This window comes from Aedes aegypti, chromosome 3 (genome assembly GCF_002204515.2).
Source record: "Aedes aegypti strain LVP_AGWG chromosome 3, AaegL5.0 Primary Assembly, whole genome shotgun sequence".
Classification (NCBI taxonomy): domain Eukaryota; kingdom Metazoa; phylum Arthropoda; class Insecta; order Diptera; family Culicidae; genus Aedes; species Aedes aegypti.
In genome coordinates, this window is record NC_035109.1 from 12,729,309 (window position 1) to 12,748,206 (window position 18,898).

The 18,898-nt window shown below is 38.5% G+C and overlaps 1 protein-coding gene across 5 annotated transcripts in view; it reads right to left on the reverse strand.

The window, feature by feature from the left end:
* The window catches only part of LOC5564316, a 90,531-nt gene that overhangs the window by 12,909 nt on the left and 58,724 nt on the right, over positions 1-18,898 (reverse strand). For all 5 annotated transcript variants that reach the window (XM_021851187.1, XM_021851183.1, XM_021851188.1 and 2 more), the window contains 2 exons: positions 8,789-9,268; positions 8,363-8,728 (listed from right to left, as the gene is read on the reverse strand). In XM_021851187.1, the coding sequence (XP_021706879.1) occupies positions 8,363-8,728; positions 8,789-9,268 (846 nt within the window). The remainder of the gene's footprint in view (positions 1-8,362; positions 8,729-8,788; positions 9,269-18,898) is intronic.

Genomic DNA, 18,898 nt, shown 5'->3' on the forward strand with positions numbered 1-18,898 from the left:
TTAGAGAGGCTGCAAATTGTAAATTCAACCATTTTAATTAATCACTGGAAAAATATCTATGAAAACAATAACTAGTTATAAAATAATAAAGTTCTTATATCAAAATTAACAATACGTATGAAAACTTTTGACATGTAGTGTTAACCACTGTCAGCAAGTTACTCGTTTGTTACACGTTAGTCACCCAGAAATCTTATGTTATTTTGAAACTGATGTGTAACTATACTGAAACTGCCAATAAATTACACTGCTGTCAATAGGGGAAAGGGTATTAAAATGAACACCTAAATGATATCGTCTTGCTTTTAATGGCAAAAACGAAGAATTTGCGAAAAATCATCAAATAATTAGCTTAGCTTAGACTGACTACACATATCAATGGTTGCTATTCCGTGATTGACCGAAGGCAGTGAAAATGCACAAAGAATCAACTAGAAGTTCGGCTGGGATTGGCCATAATCTTCTTCAGTGTGCATAATTCAGTGCCTCTATTTATACAAGGTCAATAACGGCGCCGGCCACGTCCTTGCAGTCAGGTGGGATTGGGGGAAGGAATGTTAGTGTGTAACCTTTGCTATTTGGAGACCGTGTTTGCCTCTGCATCTCCACAAAGGTTACTGGGAGGGATGTTTGTTAATGGGAAGGATCGTTGGGTCACAGGATTCACTTTGATAAGCGATTAGACCATGATAAATAATTATTGGTGAGATATAAACATGCTTAAATGCAAATACAATATTTTCATTTGATATGAACAATATCTATGTAGAGAAAAAATTTGCCGACACTTGACGTGACGAACCTTTCAAAGTTTGTTGAATAAAGTGAACCTTTCGCAAGTCTACACTCGTAGTGTCGAACCATTCAAAGTTTTTTTTAATTACAAAAATAAAGGTAAAAGGAAAAAAGTGTTTTGAAAAAATAAATTAGACATAGATAATTTATGAATCAGAGTTTATGTCGACACTCACAGTGACGAACCTTTCAAAGTTTGTTGACAAATCATATTTACGTCTCATCGTTGTAACGATTAAAGCTGCAGTCATACATATTTTATAAATTAGAAATACTAGCATGAAACGAGCTCACCAATTGATCCGTCATCCTCAGCAACAACCACTTTCAGCTTCACTCGTTTGCTCGGCTATATAAAAGCACTCAGAGAAAATAGGCGCGCGACCCGAGAGGGAAAACGACTGACGACTGCTCAGGCTTTCTTGACGCACTGCCCAGGAGCAAGCGTCAACGTCGAAAGATCAAAAAGAACTATTCGAACGCGGCACTTTTTCACTTTACTCGACCGACGCGCGACATGTTTGATCCTGCCCTCATCGCCAGCCCCCGCAGGAGCAAGCGTCAAGGTCGAAGGATCAAACACAACTCGGCACGGTCAAAGGATCACACACTACTAAATAATTCCGCGAATCACGCCACTTTTCTCCCCCCCCCCCCCCAATGCACTGCGCGCGAAACACGATTAATCCTGCTTGGCCGCTTCACCCGCCCCCGCAGGAGCAAGCGGCACGGTCAAAGGATCACACACTACTAAATAATTCCGCGAATCACGCCACTTTTCTCCCCCCCCCCACTGCACTGCGCGCGAATCACGATTAATCCTGCTTGACCGCTTCACCCGCCCCCGCAGGAGCAAGCGGCACGGTCAAAGGATCACACACTACTAAATAATCCCGTGAATCACGCCACTCTTCTCCCCCCACTGCACTGCGCGCGAAACACGATTAATCCTGCTTGGCCGCTTCACTCGCCCCCGCAGGAGCAAGCGTCACGGTCAAAGGATCACACACTACTAAATAATTCCGCGAATCACGCCACTCTTCTCCCCCCACTGCACTGCGCGCGAAACACGATTAATCCTGCTTGACCACTTCACCCGCCCCCGCAGGAGCAAGCGGCACGGTCAAAGGATCACACACTACTAAATAAGTCCGCGAATCACGCCACTTTTCTCCCCCCCCCCCCACTGCACTGCGCGCGAAACACGATTAATCCTGCTTGGCCGCTTCACTCGCCCCCGCAGGAGCAAGCGTCACGGTCAAAGGATCACACACTACTAAATAATTCCGCGAATCACGCCACTTTTCTCCCCCCCCCCCACTGCACTGCGCGCGAATCACGATTAATCCTGCTTGACCGCTTCACCCGCCCCCGCAGGAGCAAGCGGCACGGTCAAAGGATCACACACTACTAAATAATCCCGTGAATCACGCCACTCTTCTCCCCCCCCACTGCACTGCGCGCGAAACACGATTAATCCTGCTTGACCACTTCACCCGCCCCCGCAGGAGCAAGCGGCACGGTCAAAGGATCACACACTACTAAATAAGTCCGCGAATCACGCCACTTCTCCCCCCCCCCCCCACTGCACTGCGCGCGAAACACGATTAATCCTGCTTGGCCGCTTCACTCGCCCCCGCAGGAGCAAGCGTCACGGTCAAAGGATCACACACTACTCGAATTTGCGAAAAATCATCAAATAATGTGCAAAAATCCCCTAAGCCAATTGACTGGAACCTTACAAAAGTATGAAAATTAAATGCTCCGTCCAAGAAAGCACATGGTTTATGACGTGCTCAAATGGCTCAAATAGCTCGAAAGAAGGCAAATTCAAGCGTGTGCTATAATAAGAGCGCAAGTCGCATGTTCGATTTCTCTTCATCAATCCTCTCTTCTGTGAATAAAGGTGACAAGATGCGAGTTTGTTAACATTTTTTCACTGAAAGACGCTAGGAAATAATGCAATCTTGCGTCCTGAGGTGAATCAACGAATTGAATTTAGAAATTGATCAATTTGTGCCAATATTATGGACTGAGGGTAATATGGCCATGAAATAGCGATTTAGATGTGAAATATATGTTTTTTTTTATTATTATAATCGAATGTACAAATATGTTCTCTATCAAATAGTAGAAACAACATCCATCCATTTGAGTATTTCTAGGGTTAATAAGTCAATTAAAAAATGCGTGCTTATGGGTCATCCATAAACCACGTAGTCGTTTATTGGGGGAAGGGAGAGATTCAGCCCAATGACCATGGTCCATACAAATAGTAAATTTTGTGTATGGACAAATGACTACTAGGGGGAAGGTGGATCTAAAATTGGGAAAAAATAACCGCGTTGCTAATGGTAGCCCCTTGTGCATTTCTGTGCTGTCACTTCAATAGGGCCTAACTAACATGAGTGATTTCTCTTCATCGATTCTGCATATATGATGCATACCTACAGGCGTTTGTTCTGACGTTATTGTTCAAGAATAGATACATGCTGATGCAAAATATTTACATTTGTAAGGTTCTAATTTGCGCGTTACTTCCGCGTGGCATTAGGTTTGGTAGAATTTGAATTCAACAGCTGTTTTGGTGTTATGAAATAGGGGGTAGGGTTTTGCCCCCACGAGTTGATTAAAGTTTAGGTCCTTCGATAAGTTTTTCAAGGACAAATTTAACATATTTATTGCACGTAATACAAACTATGACAGTGCATTAGTGGACTCTGTGGGAGTTGGAATCCCAGAACAAATTTCAACAAAGAAGACAGCCACTGACTGCTTTCGTCTTCAAGTAATTAAGTTTAACAAAACACAATCATTTACGGGATTGACTGTTTAACGAGAAACTTGTGACGATCGACGCGCCACAATAATTGGTTGACGGAGGGTATTAGAACTAAGTTGGAGATGTTGATTTCGAAATTTTGAAGTAAACATCACCTCCAAACACTAGCGATTCTCCGGTGGAATGTTGACGTTTGATTACAAATTGTCTAGAGGACCCAAACACTTTAACGTTCAAGGATCCGTCATCGTAATCATCCAAACTTCAACAGCCATTTTTCTGTTCAAAACTGACATTCAAAAATGTGTTCACTGTGTTTCGGTTGGAGAATAAAATACAGTGAACACATGAATATATTCATGATTTTGAACGAAAAAACTGCTTTTGAAAATTATTTAGTTGATGACGGATCCTGCCCCCTTAAACGATTTCTCGCCATTCCGTGTCATCCGTAAATCATCCGTGCGTAATTAAAATTATTGAAATTCATGTTCATGAGTAACAAGTTCGGTGTTCGTTTTATCATCCTGTTCATTTTTTCACCCCTTCCCCTATGACAAATGGTAAACAAACTTCATGCTGTTACATACATGTGACTTAGCAATCTGTATGTAACCTAGCGTGTTATTTGTTTCTTTGCAACCACAGATTCAATTTCAATGTAACTTATTCATTTTGACAGCTCTAGGATAAGTTACATGCAAGTAAAAATGCAACACCTATGTAATGTAAACAAAGCGTAAGTTACAATGTAATAGTTTAGTAACCAAAATTGAAAATCATCAATAAGATATGCTACAAAATATCTGAAATGCAACGGCAATGTAATTTGTTTTATTTTTCTAAAATATTGCATTTGTTACCAGTGCTACTTGGGGACAGAATAGAGAGCGGTACAGGGCAGCGAGAGCCGAAAGAAAATGCCCTAAGCATACGCTACCTTAACAGTGCCCGCCATGTGCAATGATCGAGAAGGGAATATGCTGAGCAATAAAACAGCGGTGGCTGCCAGGTGGAAGGAGCACTTGTTGAAGCTTGAAGAGCAATTGTTGAAGCTTGAAAATGTAAATGTAGCAAGAAACAGGATGAACATTGATGGTGACGATCAAGCTGTGGACTCATAGACAATAGAAGAGATTAAAAAGGGTATCAATAAGCTGCAGAACTGTAAGTCTACTGGGAAGGACGAGATCCAAGTCGAGCTTCTCAAGCACGGAAGTCAACAGCTTTACCAGTCAGTCCACCAAGTATTTCTGAAGGTATGGAAGGACGAAGAAATGCCAACCGGATGGATGAAAGGCTTCATGCATCGAAATCGTATTAGCTCCCGCAACTTGCAAAAGGGATCAAAATTCGCCCTGTATAAACCCTAATCTCTTGGAAATTCATGAAAAGTTCTTGAAATCCAACTTTTTAATCATATGAATACGCTCCTAGTTGCACAGGATACTACTTGGAAACTACAAGAAATCTCTAGAAGTTCATTGAGAACCCAGATAACCCTTCAAAAACTTCTGCAGAGTTTTGGAAAAGATTTTGAAAAAAAAAACCGTAGAATAGCTTTAAAGACTTCAAGAAGGACATTCAAGAAGTCTAATAGAAATAATTAAGAACTTTCGGAAAATCCCTGGGATCCTCTTGTAAATTTCTTGGAAGTTTCAGAACATTTTGGAATGCTTGGGGAACCCTTGGGAAATCTTCTGGGATCTTTTGAGTACTACTTGAGATCTTCTGTGAACTTCTTAGAAGTCACTGGGAACGGTTAGAAATCGCTTATTTACTCCTAGAAACTTCTTGAAACTTGAAACGCACAAGGAATATTTAGGAAACTCTAAAAACCCCTTTCCCTGGGAATTTATTTTCGATTTAAATTTTATATCAGGAACCTGAGAATCTCCAACATTTTGGTCATTCAATTTGAACACATATTTTTCTACCAGTGCTAACTGTTGGTTGTTTGTTTGTCTCGCAGGAAACCATCTTCAAGATGCACACTTCAAATACTTCACACCAAGCTTCTGTAGTTTGATGCAGGCAATAAGTTCAATAATTCAGCTGAATTAGATAGTTACTGATCGTATGTTAGTTCAAAATATATTTCTTAAAAGTTCTGAAAAATTTACGCATCCATAAGACCAATTAACGTTTTTTCAACAGTTGTTTTGTGTCACATAAAATGTATAGCAGTTTTTAGCGTGTCGAACTAATGATCGCAAACTACTACACGCAGCGAACTGGGCCATCGAAATTCATTGCGCAATGCGAGCGCTATAACGGTACATTACAGCGTCACTCTATATTAAGGCATCGATAGGCGCGTGGTATACGCACGAGTCCATCGATCGCAAAGTTCTTGGTTCGATTCCAGGTTGCCGCGTAAACATTTTTTGTTTTCAAATTTTGGTTTCATAAGGCAAATTTATGAATTTCTACACGATTCCTTGTGGCGAATTTTCATAAGGGGTTCTTATATATTTCGATAGTCCATTTGCATACTCGGATCATTTTGATGAAAATTTTTGCTTGAGCCTGGCTGCTTGTTGATATCCTGTTCACACCCCCCAGCCAGGAACCAGTGTTTGGATATTGATCCGAATAAGCCGATCGAACCATATTCGGAGAGTGTAACACAGTGATTCCCAAAGTGGGCGAATTCGCCTCCCTGGGGGCGATTTTCAGGTCCAGGGGGGCGAATATTTTTAAAATGGAATTTGGGGGGCGGAAATACTAGAAAGGGGGCGAAAGTGGGAGAAACTGAAAACTACGATTCATTTGGAGAAGAGACTCAATTTAATAAGAGATTATACTCTAATAATCTAAAGATTCCACATTTAAGTCTTTCCTTCTATCTGTTTGTACAATTTAACATTTTCTTATAACATCAGGATAGACAAAACTTGGACACACATTGTAGAAGACGAAATATGTTTGTAACGCATCGCTAAAAATTATGAATTGGTAACTGAAATTTTCTCAAAACATAACGTATTAAAAACCAGCGGGGTTATTCATCGCAGTCCAAAGAATAAGTGCTCTGAAGACACCAATATGATTCGATGCAATCTCGCACTTTGAAAGAAATACACAACATATTTGTAGTCAGAGATAGTTTTAAAGTGTTTTTAAATTGATCAATTTCATTTAATTATTAAACATTTTTAGATATTGGTTCAAATATCTAAATTTAATGAATTGATATTTTATTTATAAAAAAGCTTTAGAATTGGGCAGCAAGGGTTTTGATTATTGGCATCCGGGTCATCATAGGCCAAGTTTTCGGCAACACTTGAGACTAACTTATAGCACAAACTATCAAAAAAATCAGAAAATTTTGTTAGCAAAAATAAGGTGCTAACGTTGGAACTAATAATCACCAAAGACGTTAATCATGCAACTAAAACTAGATTTGAAGAATTATCGGATAAAAATCTCAAGGTTCTCTGAAAAAAAAAAATGTTAGTTTTTAAAACAAAAAAAAAAAAAAAATCTTACATTACAAAAACTCTCACATTTGTTTTTACAATTAAAAAAAGAACGTATTTATTCAAACAAATTAATAAGTTCAAAATTCAGAAAGTCAGCCAAATTTATTTAGCGCAGTGAAAACTGGTGCACTAGCATGAAATACTCTTAGGTTGTTTGCTGTTATGAATTACTTATTAGCACATCATTTTTAAAAACAGTCGTTTATTGAAATTTAAGAAAATATATCATGATGATATTATGCAATTATACAGATTAATTTTATGATACAAAAATATCAATGAAAATGATATGATTAATTTCAACTCCATAACCGCATATGTTTAACATTGTTACATAAGTAAACATGATAACTTAATCAATTTTTGATTTTTTATGGTAATATATTGGTCTGAATTTTAGCAAAGTAGAGCGTCTAATACAAATTTTACAAAAACATATCAGGCGGCCATTTCAAAAATATATTGGCCTCAGGGGGGCGAAAGTCAAAAAAGTTTGGGAAGCACTGGACTGTAACAGTTGGCGAACCATAACAGTTCATGGCACATCGCAATCAGAGAGCCCTATGAATGTGAACATCCACTCTTTCGTTTGGTACGTGGCACGAGAGCGTTCAAGAGCAGCAACTGTCACTGATTGCAACAGTATCGAGCCATTCGGGTGATTTATGTTTTGCATAAAATTGATAATAACCTTTATATTTTCTGTTAATGCAGCTTTTAACAACCTACTAATAATCTATTAGACCATTGAACACCCTTTTGGTAGCAAACATAGCGCAGAAAATAAAAAAAAATCGCTTCTCTTTCTTGATCAGAATGAGAGTGGGTCAGCGAATGTTACAAGTGTTGACACACAGCGATCGGTGCCAAACAGTGGTTGGTGTGTGTTCCACGAACGATAAATGTCATGCGTACTGTATGAATGCAGGCGGATAAATAGGAATGAAATTATGGATCGTGTGTCAATGATCGTTAAATTTTCCAAAGCCTGCCAGGAACTGAGCCCTATATTCCGCGTAACTCAATTTTGTTCGTTCAATATCTAAGCAAAGGGAGTTCGGGGCCCAGATAGCCGTAGCTTTAAACGCGCAGCTATTCAACAAGACTGAAGGCCTTGGGTTCCAATTCAAAACGCCGCCGGTCGAAGATCTTTTCTTGCCATACGATATAGGGGTATTATAGACATAATGGACACATTAGGCCAATGCTTATCGATCGGTATTATTATGCTGTGGAATAGGTTCTGTTCCAGTGAACGTAAGGTAAAGAAGAAGTAGAGGAAGTACATTTAATAACTTACCTAACAACATCGCAACCCGATTGTCGAGCGGAGGCTGCTCCCACTGCATGATGCTCTCCTGCCCATTCCGCCACAGCACCGGTGACAAATTTGCCACACATTTCAGCTTCATAGAGCCGTCGATGTAGTGATGTGGCTGTACAACCATGCTGAGCCCCAAAAAGCTCGTCAGCAACCCATGCTGATTGACCATCCGTGGATAGTGGACTATATATCGAGGATCAAGCACCAATTTGTCGTTCAGATACCACTGTAGGGTGGACGCTGGGTAGGATCGACCGGAGGTACAGTTTAGTTCCATCGTTTCACCAATGTGGTAGGATTTTTTCTCACTCCCGTTGATGTGTGGACCGTCTCTGGGAAGATCTGTACGGAAGATATACAACGCTGTAGGCGTTCAAGAAACCTAAGAATTACCGAACTTACATATCACATCCATTCGGCCCTCGCCCTGGACCGAGTCAAAATTGGGCGCCTCGGCGGAAACCTCACACCGATACACCCCGGAGGATTTAAGCGTGAGGCTCTTCAGCATCACCTTGGTGCCGTCCGAGTGGTTCGGGTCCACCCGGATGCCTTCGATTTTGTAGCTTTTGATGGGTTGACTCGCCGACGGGACGTACCGGTAGAACTCTTCGTTGTCTTTGTACCACTGGATGGAGTAGAGCCGTTCGTCGCCGCTTTCCGAATCGCTGTAGTAGTCGTGGTCATGATAGACGTGATGCCGGAAACTACCAGCGGAATCGTTCCAGGGTCGACCTCGTTGCACCTGGCTGGTCGAGTGATGGCTGTGGCCATTGTGGGACTGCTGGCCTTTCAGTTCGTACTGACACTGGAGCAAGGCCGATTCGCCGCGGTGTTTGTATGGTGGGATGTGAACCGTTTTGAGCCGAAGGGCCAGGGATCCTGTTGGGTGGAGAGAGGAAAGTGGAAATGTAGTTTATTGGACACTCAGTCAGATCACACGTTGACCAGATTTAATTCTTTTTCAATTAAATTATTCGTTCATCAATTAAAATAATCGATCACTTGGCAAATGCAATTATCAGTTAATAATTGTAGAAGTGCTCATGAGAACAATAAGCTAAGGGAAGTATTGTTGTTCAGATGTTCAACATGGCCAAGCTGAGGGTTATGTGTTCGTATACCACCATTCGACGATCTCTTCGTAAAGGAAATTTTCTCGACTTCCCAGGACATGGAATATCTTCGTGCTTGTCACACGATAAACGAATGCAAAAATGATCAGTTGGCAAATAAATCTCTATGTTAACTAAGCAATGAGAACAATAAGCTGAGAAAAAAGCTTACGCCAGAAAAAAGTTATTCAAAATGTTAAATTTGCGTTTTAATGAAATTTTCTTAGTAATCAGTTATACACTATCTGGTTAGTTCTTCTCAACAAAAATAGAAAAAGATTCTAAGTTTAACAATCCCCGTCGATTGCCCTCTCAATCACGCCACAAAGTACCACAAAACAATCATCAAACAGCTGGAACAAGTTCGGTAATCAAGCAAGTCGTAAATCTTGTAATGAAGCTAGTGTTTCCCTACTCGTAACTGCCACTACTGATGGTGTGCCTTATGCTATCACTCTGACTGGGAACAGCCTGGCCATTTCCTGATGCATCGCATCCGGGCATCAGAACTGCAGCTCGTTAAAATCCCCCTCTCCTTAAAGGACCAGCAAACTTTCGCATCAGGAGGCAGTGCTGATGCTGCTATCTCTCCGTGAGCTTGCCAGTGCGATTTTCTCCTCTCCTTCAGAGCCGTCGGTCGTTCACATTTTTTTCCCTCTGTTCACGGTTACACTGTTTGCTCACACGCTGCCTCGTCACTTCGTGAAGCGTGAATGTGGAGATTGTGCGCGAGCTTCATCAAAAGTGTCATAAAGAGACCACCCCACCTGAAGTGCCGCTATCATCACGAGCTGAGAGGGTAAGCCTCTTCAAAGTTTTACACAGTAACATCCGAGAAGGAACGCCGGCGATTGTTCAAACGACCGACATTGGGTTCTGCAAATGAAAAGCGTTGACACTTCTGATGGTGGAAAGCAGGAATTTTTTTGTTGGAATTAGTGTGCATTTGGTAAGGCAGGCCCGACCTCATAGAAGGTGGATTCTCTTGAAGGGGTCTCGCACAGTTACACTGCGATGATAGCGCGGGTAATCGTGCTTGCAGCGTTCACAGGAGTATTTGAGATCAATCACGGCCAAAATGATATCTGTCCACATTGGTTCAAATTATAGCTTTTTAATTTACCAAAACGAATCTTTTCCCATATCCAAGTGTTTTCTCATGGAATTGCAGAGGACTCCTCGGCTTCCAATAAGCAAATAACACGACAACATTTCCCTCCCATCCCCAAATTGACCTATTTTCGGTCAACAGCCGGAGCCATTATTGTATGTTGTAACAATAAGAGCACCAGTACTACACATTGAAGATGCTACTGATCCTGAGTAGTGTCTGTTGATTCCTTGTGTAAGTACAGTTGCTCTTGCAATAACGGAGGAGCAATTGCGGACGGTCAATCATGCTCATGCTCATGCTTCTCTAATCAGTGATCTTATGAACACTTCCACAGTTATCAAGTGAGAGCTTTCTTTGCCGTAAGCCCATTTTTGCATGTGTACATGGATGTGAACCTGCAACTCTCAGATTAGGATTACTGAATAGCTGCGCGTTTACCGCTACTGATATCTGGGCCATAATACTAGAAAAAGTGTCAAATTTTTAAATTTAAATTTATGACCCAGAATTTGTTCTTGCTACTCCGCTATGCAACGCCGGTCGGTCGTTGTCGCTCGGCCTGATAACCCGTTTAGTGGGCCCCGCTAAAACACAGGGCTGCTTCATTTTTACGACGGGCGTCTCCCGACTACAATGACAATGGGTCTGGCCCGATGATGGTAGGTCTCAGTCATGTAAAATTTAGTCGCGACTACACGCCAGACACCATGCTGGTGAAATCGAGCATGCCCGTAGTCATTATTGAGCGATATGGCATGTTGAAACAATCAGAATGATAGCAATCCGATTAAAGCACTCGTTCCTGGGTAATATCGTTTTTCTAATGCATGATTATTATTAACTTCTGTGTGCGTTATCGTGATTCACACGTGACATTTTAGGAAAGCGATTTTACATTTTAACAGACAGACTAGAAGGGACGAATTGCGGGAAATGTGTCACCGATCTGCCGCAATTCTAATTGATCATGAACAAAGGTATCTGTTTTTCTGTTCCAAGTTCAAAGTCATATGATTTCAGCCATTTTGTGGCACGATTTTCATTCAAGTGCATTGTTGCTTCCTTATCCAACTTTTTACGCTAGCCTTAAAACAACGAGGGGTGATTTGACTTTGACATTTCTTGCCTTCCAATTTTATAGTTTAATCTTAGTAGGCAATAATTGGATATTGTTTATTGAAATGTCAATAATTTCAACTGATTTTTTTTGCAGCAGCGTTTTTTTTCGTGTCGCAATATCTACTCTATTTTTCATTAAATTTTATTCTTTTCATTTTAGGCATAAGTGAAGCACAATTTTACACATAGAAAGCGTTTCTGATCAAAAGAAGAGTATTTTGTACGTCACCTTTGGCTTAAATATTCACATTGAATTTCACTTGAATTTCATATCAATTTGTCCATTTAAGCCAATGCACAATGGACCGAATCGACAATTTAGCCGGAAAAAAAGTGTTTTCTCTGTTTGTAACTGAGTTTTGCATCCTTTAAAAAAAAGTTGAATAGGGTGGCCCTTATTTATGTTAAAATGTTGATTCAAACTTGTTTGTTTGATTTGTGGCTTCGCTCTTCAGCAAACTTTTAGAAAATGTTATTTTGATCAACTTTGTCGAAGACACTTTTGATCTAACTCTTCATTTGAGCTAAGTAAATTGATTTTGAAAGTATTAACTGAGGGTGGATCCAAAAAATCAGTTTTTTGATCTATCTTTTTTATTTTCAATTTTACGTGAATGTGGTCTTCAGAAGAGTTGCAGAGGAAGTAAAGATACACATTTTTGCTGAACATCGCAAGTTTGTATTTCTTATGATTTTAAAGTTATAAGCAAATTTAAGTGAAAAACTATGAAATCTTCAGATGCCTATAACTCATGGAGTTGGTTCGATAAAATGTTTCTTTAGGTGGCATTTGAAAGGCCATACAATAGGCAACTTGTGCTTCAAAAACTGTGAGAACAAAATTTTTGTAAATTGAGAAAATTCAGTTCAAAAATACACATAAACAACTCAAAATTCGCCTGTAACTCACAAGATTTTAAAGTTAACGGCGTGCTCCCTTCAGCAAAGTTGTAGGTTTTAGCCAGATCTACAACTTTTTCATATCGAACCTTATGGAGAAATGTGAAACAATAAATGTAGAGCTCATAATACATTTTACTACAGTGATACCTCCATGAGTCGATGTTCCATGACTCGATATCGACTCATGGAACCATACTAAAAACAAAATTTCATGGTTACTATGATGGTCGCTAGAAGCAGCTTTTCAAAGGATTGCTGTTCCATGACTCGATATTTCCAGGAGTCGATGGTCCCTTCAATATCGACTCATGGAGGTTTCACTGTATTAGTTAATACAAAATTATTCAAGTAGTAGCAATATAATTGTTCTTTTATTCTATCTATACTTATCCTAACCCGCACATATTTTGGTAACCTTGGCTTATTCAATAATATTAGATTATTCCACCATTTTCACAGTTCTGTACCCCAGGACACTATTGTATTTATTCAGTCACAATAATAGCAGTCACAATGACGAAACATTTAAACTTTCTTAAGTTGCATTGGCACTATTTTACATTTTGAATTATATGTTAATCATACCACTGAGTAGTGATAAAATAATAACAATAATAAAATCATAATACCATACAAAGTTTACATCAGCAAGTATATGAAAGCGACTACTGATATACTAGCTTAATGTTTTATAGTAATAAATATAAGGTACATCTACATCGTATCACCATTTCTTCATATTTTGTTTCACATTTCTCTAAAAAGTGGTGCATGGAAAAGTTGTAGATCTAGTAAAATTCCATAACCTTGCTGAAGACATCTTGTGAGTTACAGGCGAATTTTGAGTTTTTTATGTGTATTTTTGAACTGAATTTTCTCAATTTACAAAAATTATGTTCTCGCAGTTTTTGCAGCAAAAGTTGCCTATTGTATGGCCTTTCAAATGCCACCTAAAGACAAATTTTATCGAACCAACTCCATGAGTTATGGGCATCTGAAGATTTCATAGTTTTTCACTTAAATTTGCTTATAACTTCAAAATCACAAGAAATACAAACTTGCGATGTTCAGCAAAAATGTGTATCTTTACTTCCTCTGCAACTCTACTGAATGTGGTCTCACGTAAAACTGAAAATAAAAAAGTTAGACCAAAAAAACTGATTTTTCGGGTCCACTCTAAGTTAAAGCTTTCAAAATCAATTTACTAAGCTCAAATGAAGAGTTAGATCAAAAGTGTCTTCGACAAAGTTGTTCAAAATAACATTTTCTAAAAGTTTGCAGAAGAGCGCAACCACAAATGTCATCAAACAAAAAAGTTTGAGTCAACATTTCAACTTAAATAAGGGCCACCCTAATCAACTTTTTTATTAAAAGATGCAAAACTCAATTACGAATAACTTCTCTGAACACATCGAACGTCTAAAATCGACGAGAACAGAGAAAACACTTTTTTCCGGCTAAATTGTCGATTCGGTCCATCAGTTCTTTTCATAGAATTAATGGAAAACACATGGTAAAAGCAGCTCTAGTTTCTTGTACTTCGTAGAGACGAACCAGTCACAGGCTTAAAGTCTCGGTAATAAAGATAATAATAATAATTCTTATAACTTTATAGCACCTATTTGGTAACATGCTAAGAAAGTATCATACAGGAACTGTCGCTAAAATTAACGTTCTTAGATTATGTTTTTTGTATGTTATTCTTAAAAACGGATTTTACGTTTTCATCCGAAAATAGTCGCATTATTTGTATAGGAATAAATATTCATGGAAATTTTCAAAGAAATCGCGGCAGAAGTCTCCACAGCAGCTTTTATAAAAAAAAATCCCGAAGAGTCTTTACATAAGTATCTTTAGAGGTCTCCATATAAGTCTTCCTGGTGAGTCTCCACAGAATGTATGAATTTCATTGAGAGTTCTCCACAGAAGTCTAAAAGTCTGGCTAGTTTAATACTACTGATTGCACGGAAGTCTACGATAGATTCCAGAAATAATTTTCATAGTAACTGTTTGGAAAATCAAAAAAAAAAAATCGATGATCAACTTATTGAATATTATAATTATATAAACAGTTTCATGAGGTTACACTTTAAGAAATTCAGATGAAATCCTTAAAGGAAGCGTTCGAGTAATCACGAATTGCAGAATTCGTTGTCAGTGTTCAGACAGATCGGACTAGATGATATTTTGGCGTTCCAGAGGAACGTTGAGGACTTCATCATTTCTGATTTTTCCGATGCTGTTTTGGTACAGATATATCATCAAATAGATAAGTTCCGTTACAACTGCTAATAATGCAAACATTTCGACATTTGGAATGACTGGGGTACATATTCTAGAACCAATAAAAAAATATTTGGTCCAGTTTGTCTGAACACCGACCATTTGATTATGATTTAAACATGATCAAAGCAAGCGAAGAAGAAAATTGCATGTGTATCGGTCCGAGAACGGCAATGTTTAGCGATTGAACTTCATTTAAACGCCCAGATTCAAGATGCGCAATTAATGTACATGTTAACGTTGTAACGGGAAGTAACGAACATTGACATTATGAGAAAAATGATTTCATCGCAGTAATCCGCGGCATGTCAGTGAAAAATAATACCTCCACTATTAATACACTGTTCCTTTACTGCCATGAATCGCAGTCCCATCTGTAAAAGTAGGCATTGAGAAAATGGGCTGTGAAGTTTCCAAACTCGTTTTCCATACGAATATTTAAAAAATTCCAGAGGATTGGAACGTGTTCAAATCCTAATGAAACTTTTACAATTTGCTTCTCACTACGTTATCTTTTCAAGAAAAATATAAGGATGATCAAAGCACGGTTCATTTTTGCGTTACATGGTGCGGAATTCCGTAGTGGGACTGATATGCGATTACTTTTCATTATGGAACAATTTGACTTGCTGTTTTTTTTCCTAATTTTTCCGAACAAATTTTATTATCTCATTAGTGCATCTGAAAGAGCATTGGGGATATGTTGAAAATTGAACTCAACTCAATTTTGACGAAAATGCAGATGGGACTGACTTGCGATTCACGGCAGTTTAGTAGAGGTAAATTTTTAATTTGTGTTCCTATACTGTCCATAAAAGCATAACTGTCCCATATTGATTTTCGAGCCAACACCTTTTTTCGTCGCAACATCCATAATTTGATCTATATTTTACTATGCATATTAAAATTAACACATTTTGTTTGAAAATGTTGTGGAAAAATATGAAGTTGATGCGGTCCTATACTGAAAAATAAAGGCATAACAGTCTCTATATAAACTTTCACCTCAAATAACAACTGCAGAACGTGAATTGTGTTCAAGTTTATAATTTTAACCGATCAATTGATGCACAATGAGTTATTTGTACGGTTGTGTCAAATGAATATGGTATACAGAAATGTTCTGAACATTTGAATGAGGAGAAAAACTTCAAATTTTGAGCGCTATTTTCTCAATGCCTACTTTTTCCATATGGGACAGTTATGCCTTTATGGGCCGTATAGTTGTGGTATCCGTGGTTTTCTCATAGAATCCTCCACTATAGGAACATTTCCCGAGCAAAGTTGAATAGCAAAATGATCACAAATCTTGTTTCCTGGTTATCATCATTTGATAACTGATTTTGTTATCACTTTGGATGAATTAACAGAAAACATAACAAAAATGAGAACTCAAATTTGTTTGTCGAATAACAAAGTAATAATAAATTATGTTATCACTGATTTCAAGTTGATAACAAAATTTAGCATCATCATATATTTTTGAATTTCATGTTCATAAATCAAGGGAAAATTTTGAGAGGTGAGTGTTTTGGGTTGAACTTACACTTCAAATAATTTTACAAAATTTTGTATGATGAAAAGTCAACTTTGTTTAACCCGTATAGGCCTGAGTGAAAGCAAAAATACTAAAACCCTCACCACTCAGTGAATTCTTAACGGATTCAAATGATTTTTTGTCAGTTTACTGGCCCACATATCTAGTTTCTAGAAGTGGCCAGATGAACTCGGAAATATTCCTGTGGTCAGAGTTATTCCGGTGGGTCACTGGGTCAAGTCGGGTAAAAAAGGGCTATTTTTTGGGACATGCCAAGTTACCTTTATTTATTTGCAATGACAATCATTTTTATTTGCATAAATCATTAAGATCTAATATTCAACATTATGAATGCAGAGTTTTGCATCGTTTAAAATATACCGGATGTGGCAATTCGGACGTAATGCCCGGAAGAAACGGCTATAGATTTGTTGGATACTAAACCGTTTCAATTCTCGAAAAGTAGAAATCAAACATAATTGTGCACGAAAATGCGTTCCCATAAGCTTGGCACAGATGTTCAGATACAAATTGGCCACTTTATCGTAAGTTTGAGACGTTCCGGGACCCGAAAATGATCATTTGTAGGATCAATCAAATGCAAAAGCCATATTTATCCAATTCAATCGTTTCTCAAAAGGTTCACAATGATGCAATTTTCTTAAAATTCCGACATAGCCGATTCTGGAAATTATCTGTGACTTTAAATTTGCCTACCTCCAGGGGCACAAACGCACAGTGACTTTTTCACCCGACCTGACCCAGTGACCCACCGAAATAACTCCGGCCACAGGAATATTTCCGAGTTCCTCTAGCCACTTCTAGAAACTAGATATGTGTGCCAGTACACTGACAAAAAATCATTTGAATCCATTAAGAATTCGCTGAGCGGTGAGGGTTTTAGAATTTTTGCCTTCACTCAGGCCTATACGGGCTAATAATATATGCTTTAAAAATGTTATGGGAAAGATGTGTGATAACATATTTTGTTATCAAACTATTGTCAAAAGTTTCTGTCACGGATACAATGATAACAAATTTTGTTATCATTCAGTTATCATTGATAACATAATATCAAAATGACAGCGATAATACAAGTTGTTAATATTTTGATATCATCCAGTTATCCGACTTGGCTCGGGTTTACCGCAACTATTGGTACAAGCAAGTAAAGTAAAGTAAAAAGTATTTGGAAGAACACGCAGATGAAATATGTACTCCTATCGTGATTAAGAAGTACGAGTAACACGTGCCTGTTTTCGATTCCCCATCTAGGATTAATTTTTAGAATAATTTTTAAAAGAAGTCATGAAGAAATTGTTCTACAAATTTCGTCATTTGGGAAGGTATAAGGGAAGTATCTTTGAGGGCCTCCTAGTAAAATAGTTGTCAGTGTTTTAACCCGTATCCCACCGAACCACGATTTATTTTTTAAATTGTTATTGTGAATGTTAAATTCAACTGATTTAGATGTGGTTTTTACTAAATGCAAACCAAAGGCTTCTACTTTCATTTGCTGAACCAAGTGAACTTATTTACTGCTTATGGCCGGAGATATTCCGGTGTCCTCCCTGGGTCAGGTCGGGTAAAAAATCTATCTTTTTCCTTTTCTGAACAGATTAACCATAGTAAATGGTGTTTCTATTTAACAGAAAAGGGCAACCGATTTTGGTCAAGTTCACCTTATGGTCTTCCGGAAGATCCGAAACATCCGTAAAAGTGGACATTTCGTGAAATTTTTGCTAGATGATGAGCATCAAAATAGTCTACCACCATCGCCTCGGTATTATTTCGAATAGCCTTTTCTTGGTCATCTGAAAGATCCGGAATATCCGTAGGATTAGACGACAGTTACAGCATTGATACGAAACCACGTATGCAAATTCTTTGGAAGAAATTGCAGCTCTGTAAGTCAATTTTTGGCATTTCATTTCTACGGATGTTTCAGATTTTTCGGAGGACTAAGAAATGTTCATTCGAGATCATACCAAGGCAACGGTGGTATACTAATTAGAAGCTCATCACTGTAATTTGTTTGAAAAAAAAAAAAAACAGGTTCTCTAGAACAACTTACAGGGTATGTCCGATTTTACGGATGTTCCGGATCTTCCGGTGGACCAAGAAATGGCCATTCGAGATCATAGCAAGGCAACGATGGTATAAGTTAGAGTGATGCAAATTTTGAAATTTTAGCTCCCCTATGCTTAAACGATTTTTATTATGGTAAATAGCATCCTTCCAAAGTTTGAAGTGATTCGGAAGAAATTAGACTGTGCACACGCCATTTGAAGTTTATATGGAGATTACTATGGAAAACGCCAATCTTTTGTGTTCAGCCTTCTATCTCTTCGTCATTACATTTTATGGAAAAGTGAATACACTCACCTCATTTGAAAACTTCCCAGCTACAAGTTTGCTGAAGACCACTTTTTGATTGGACG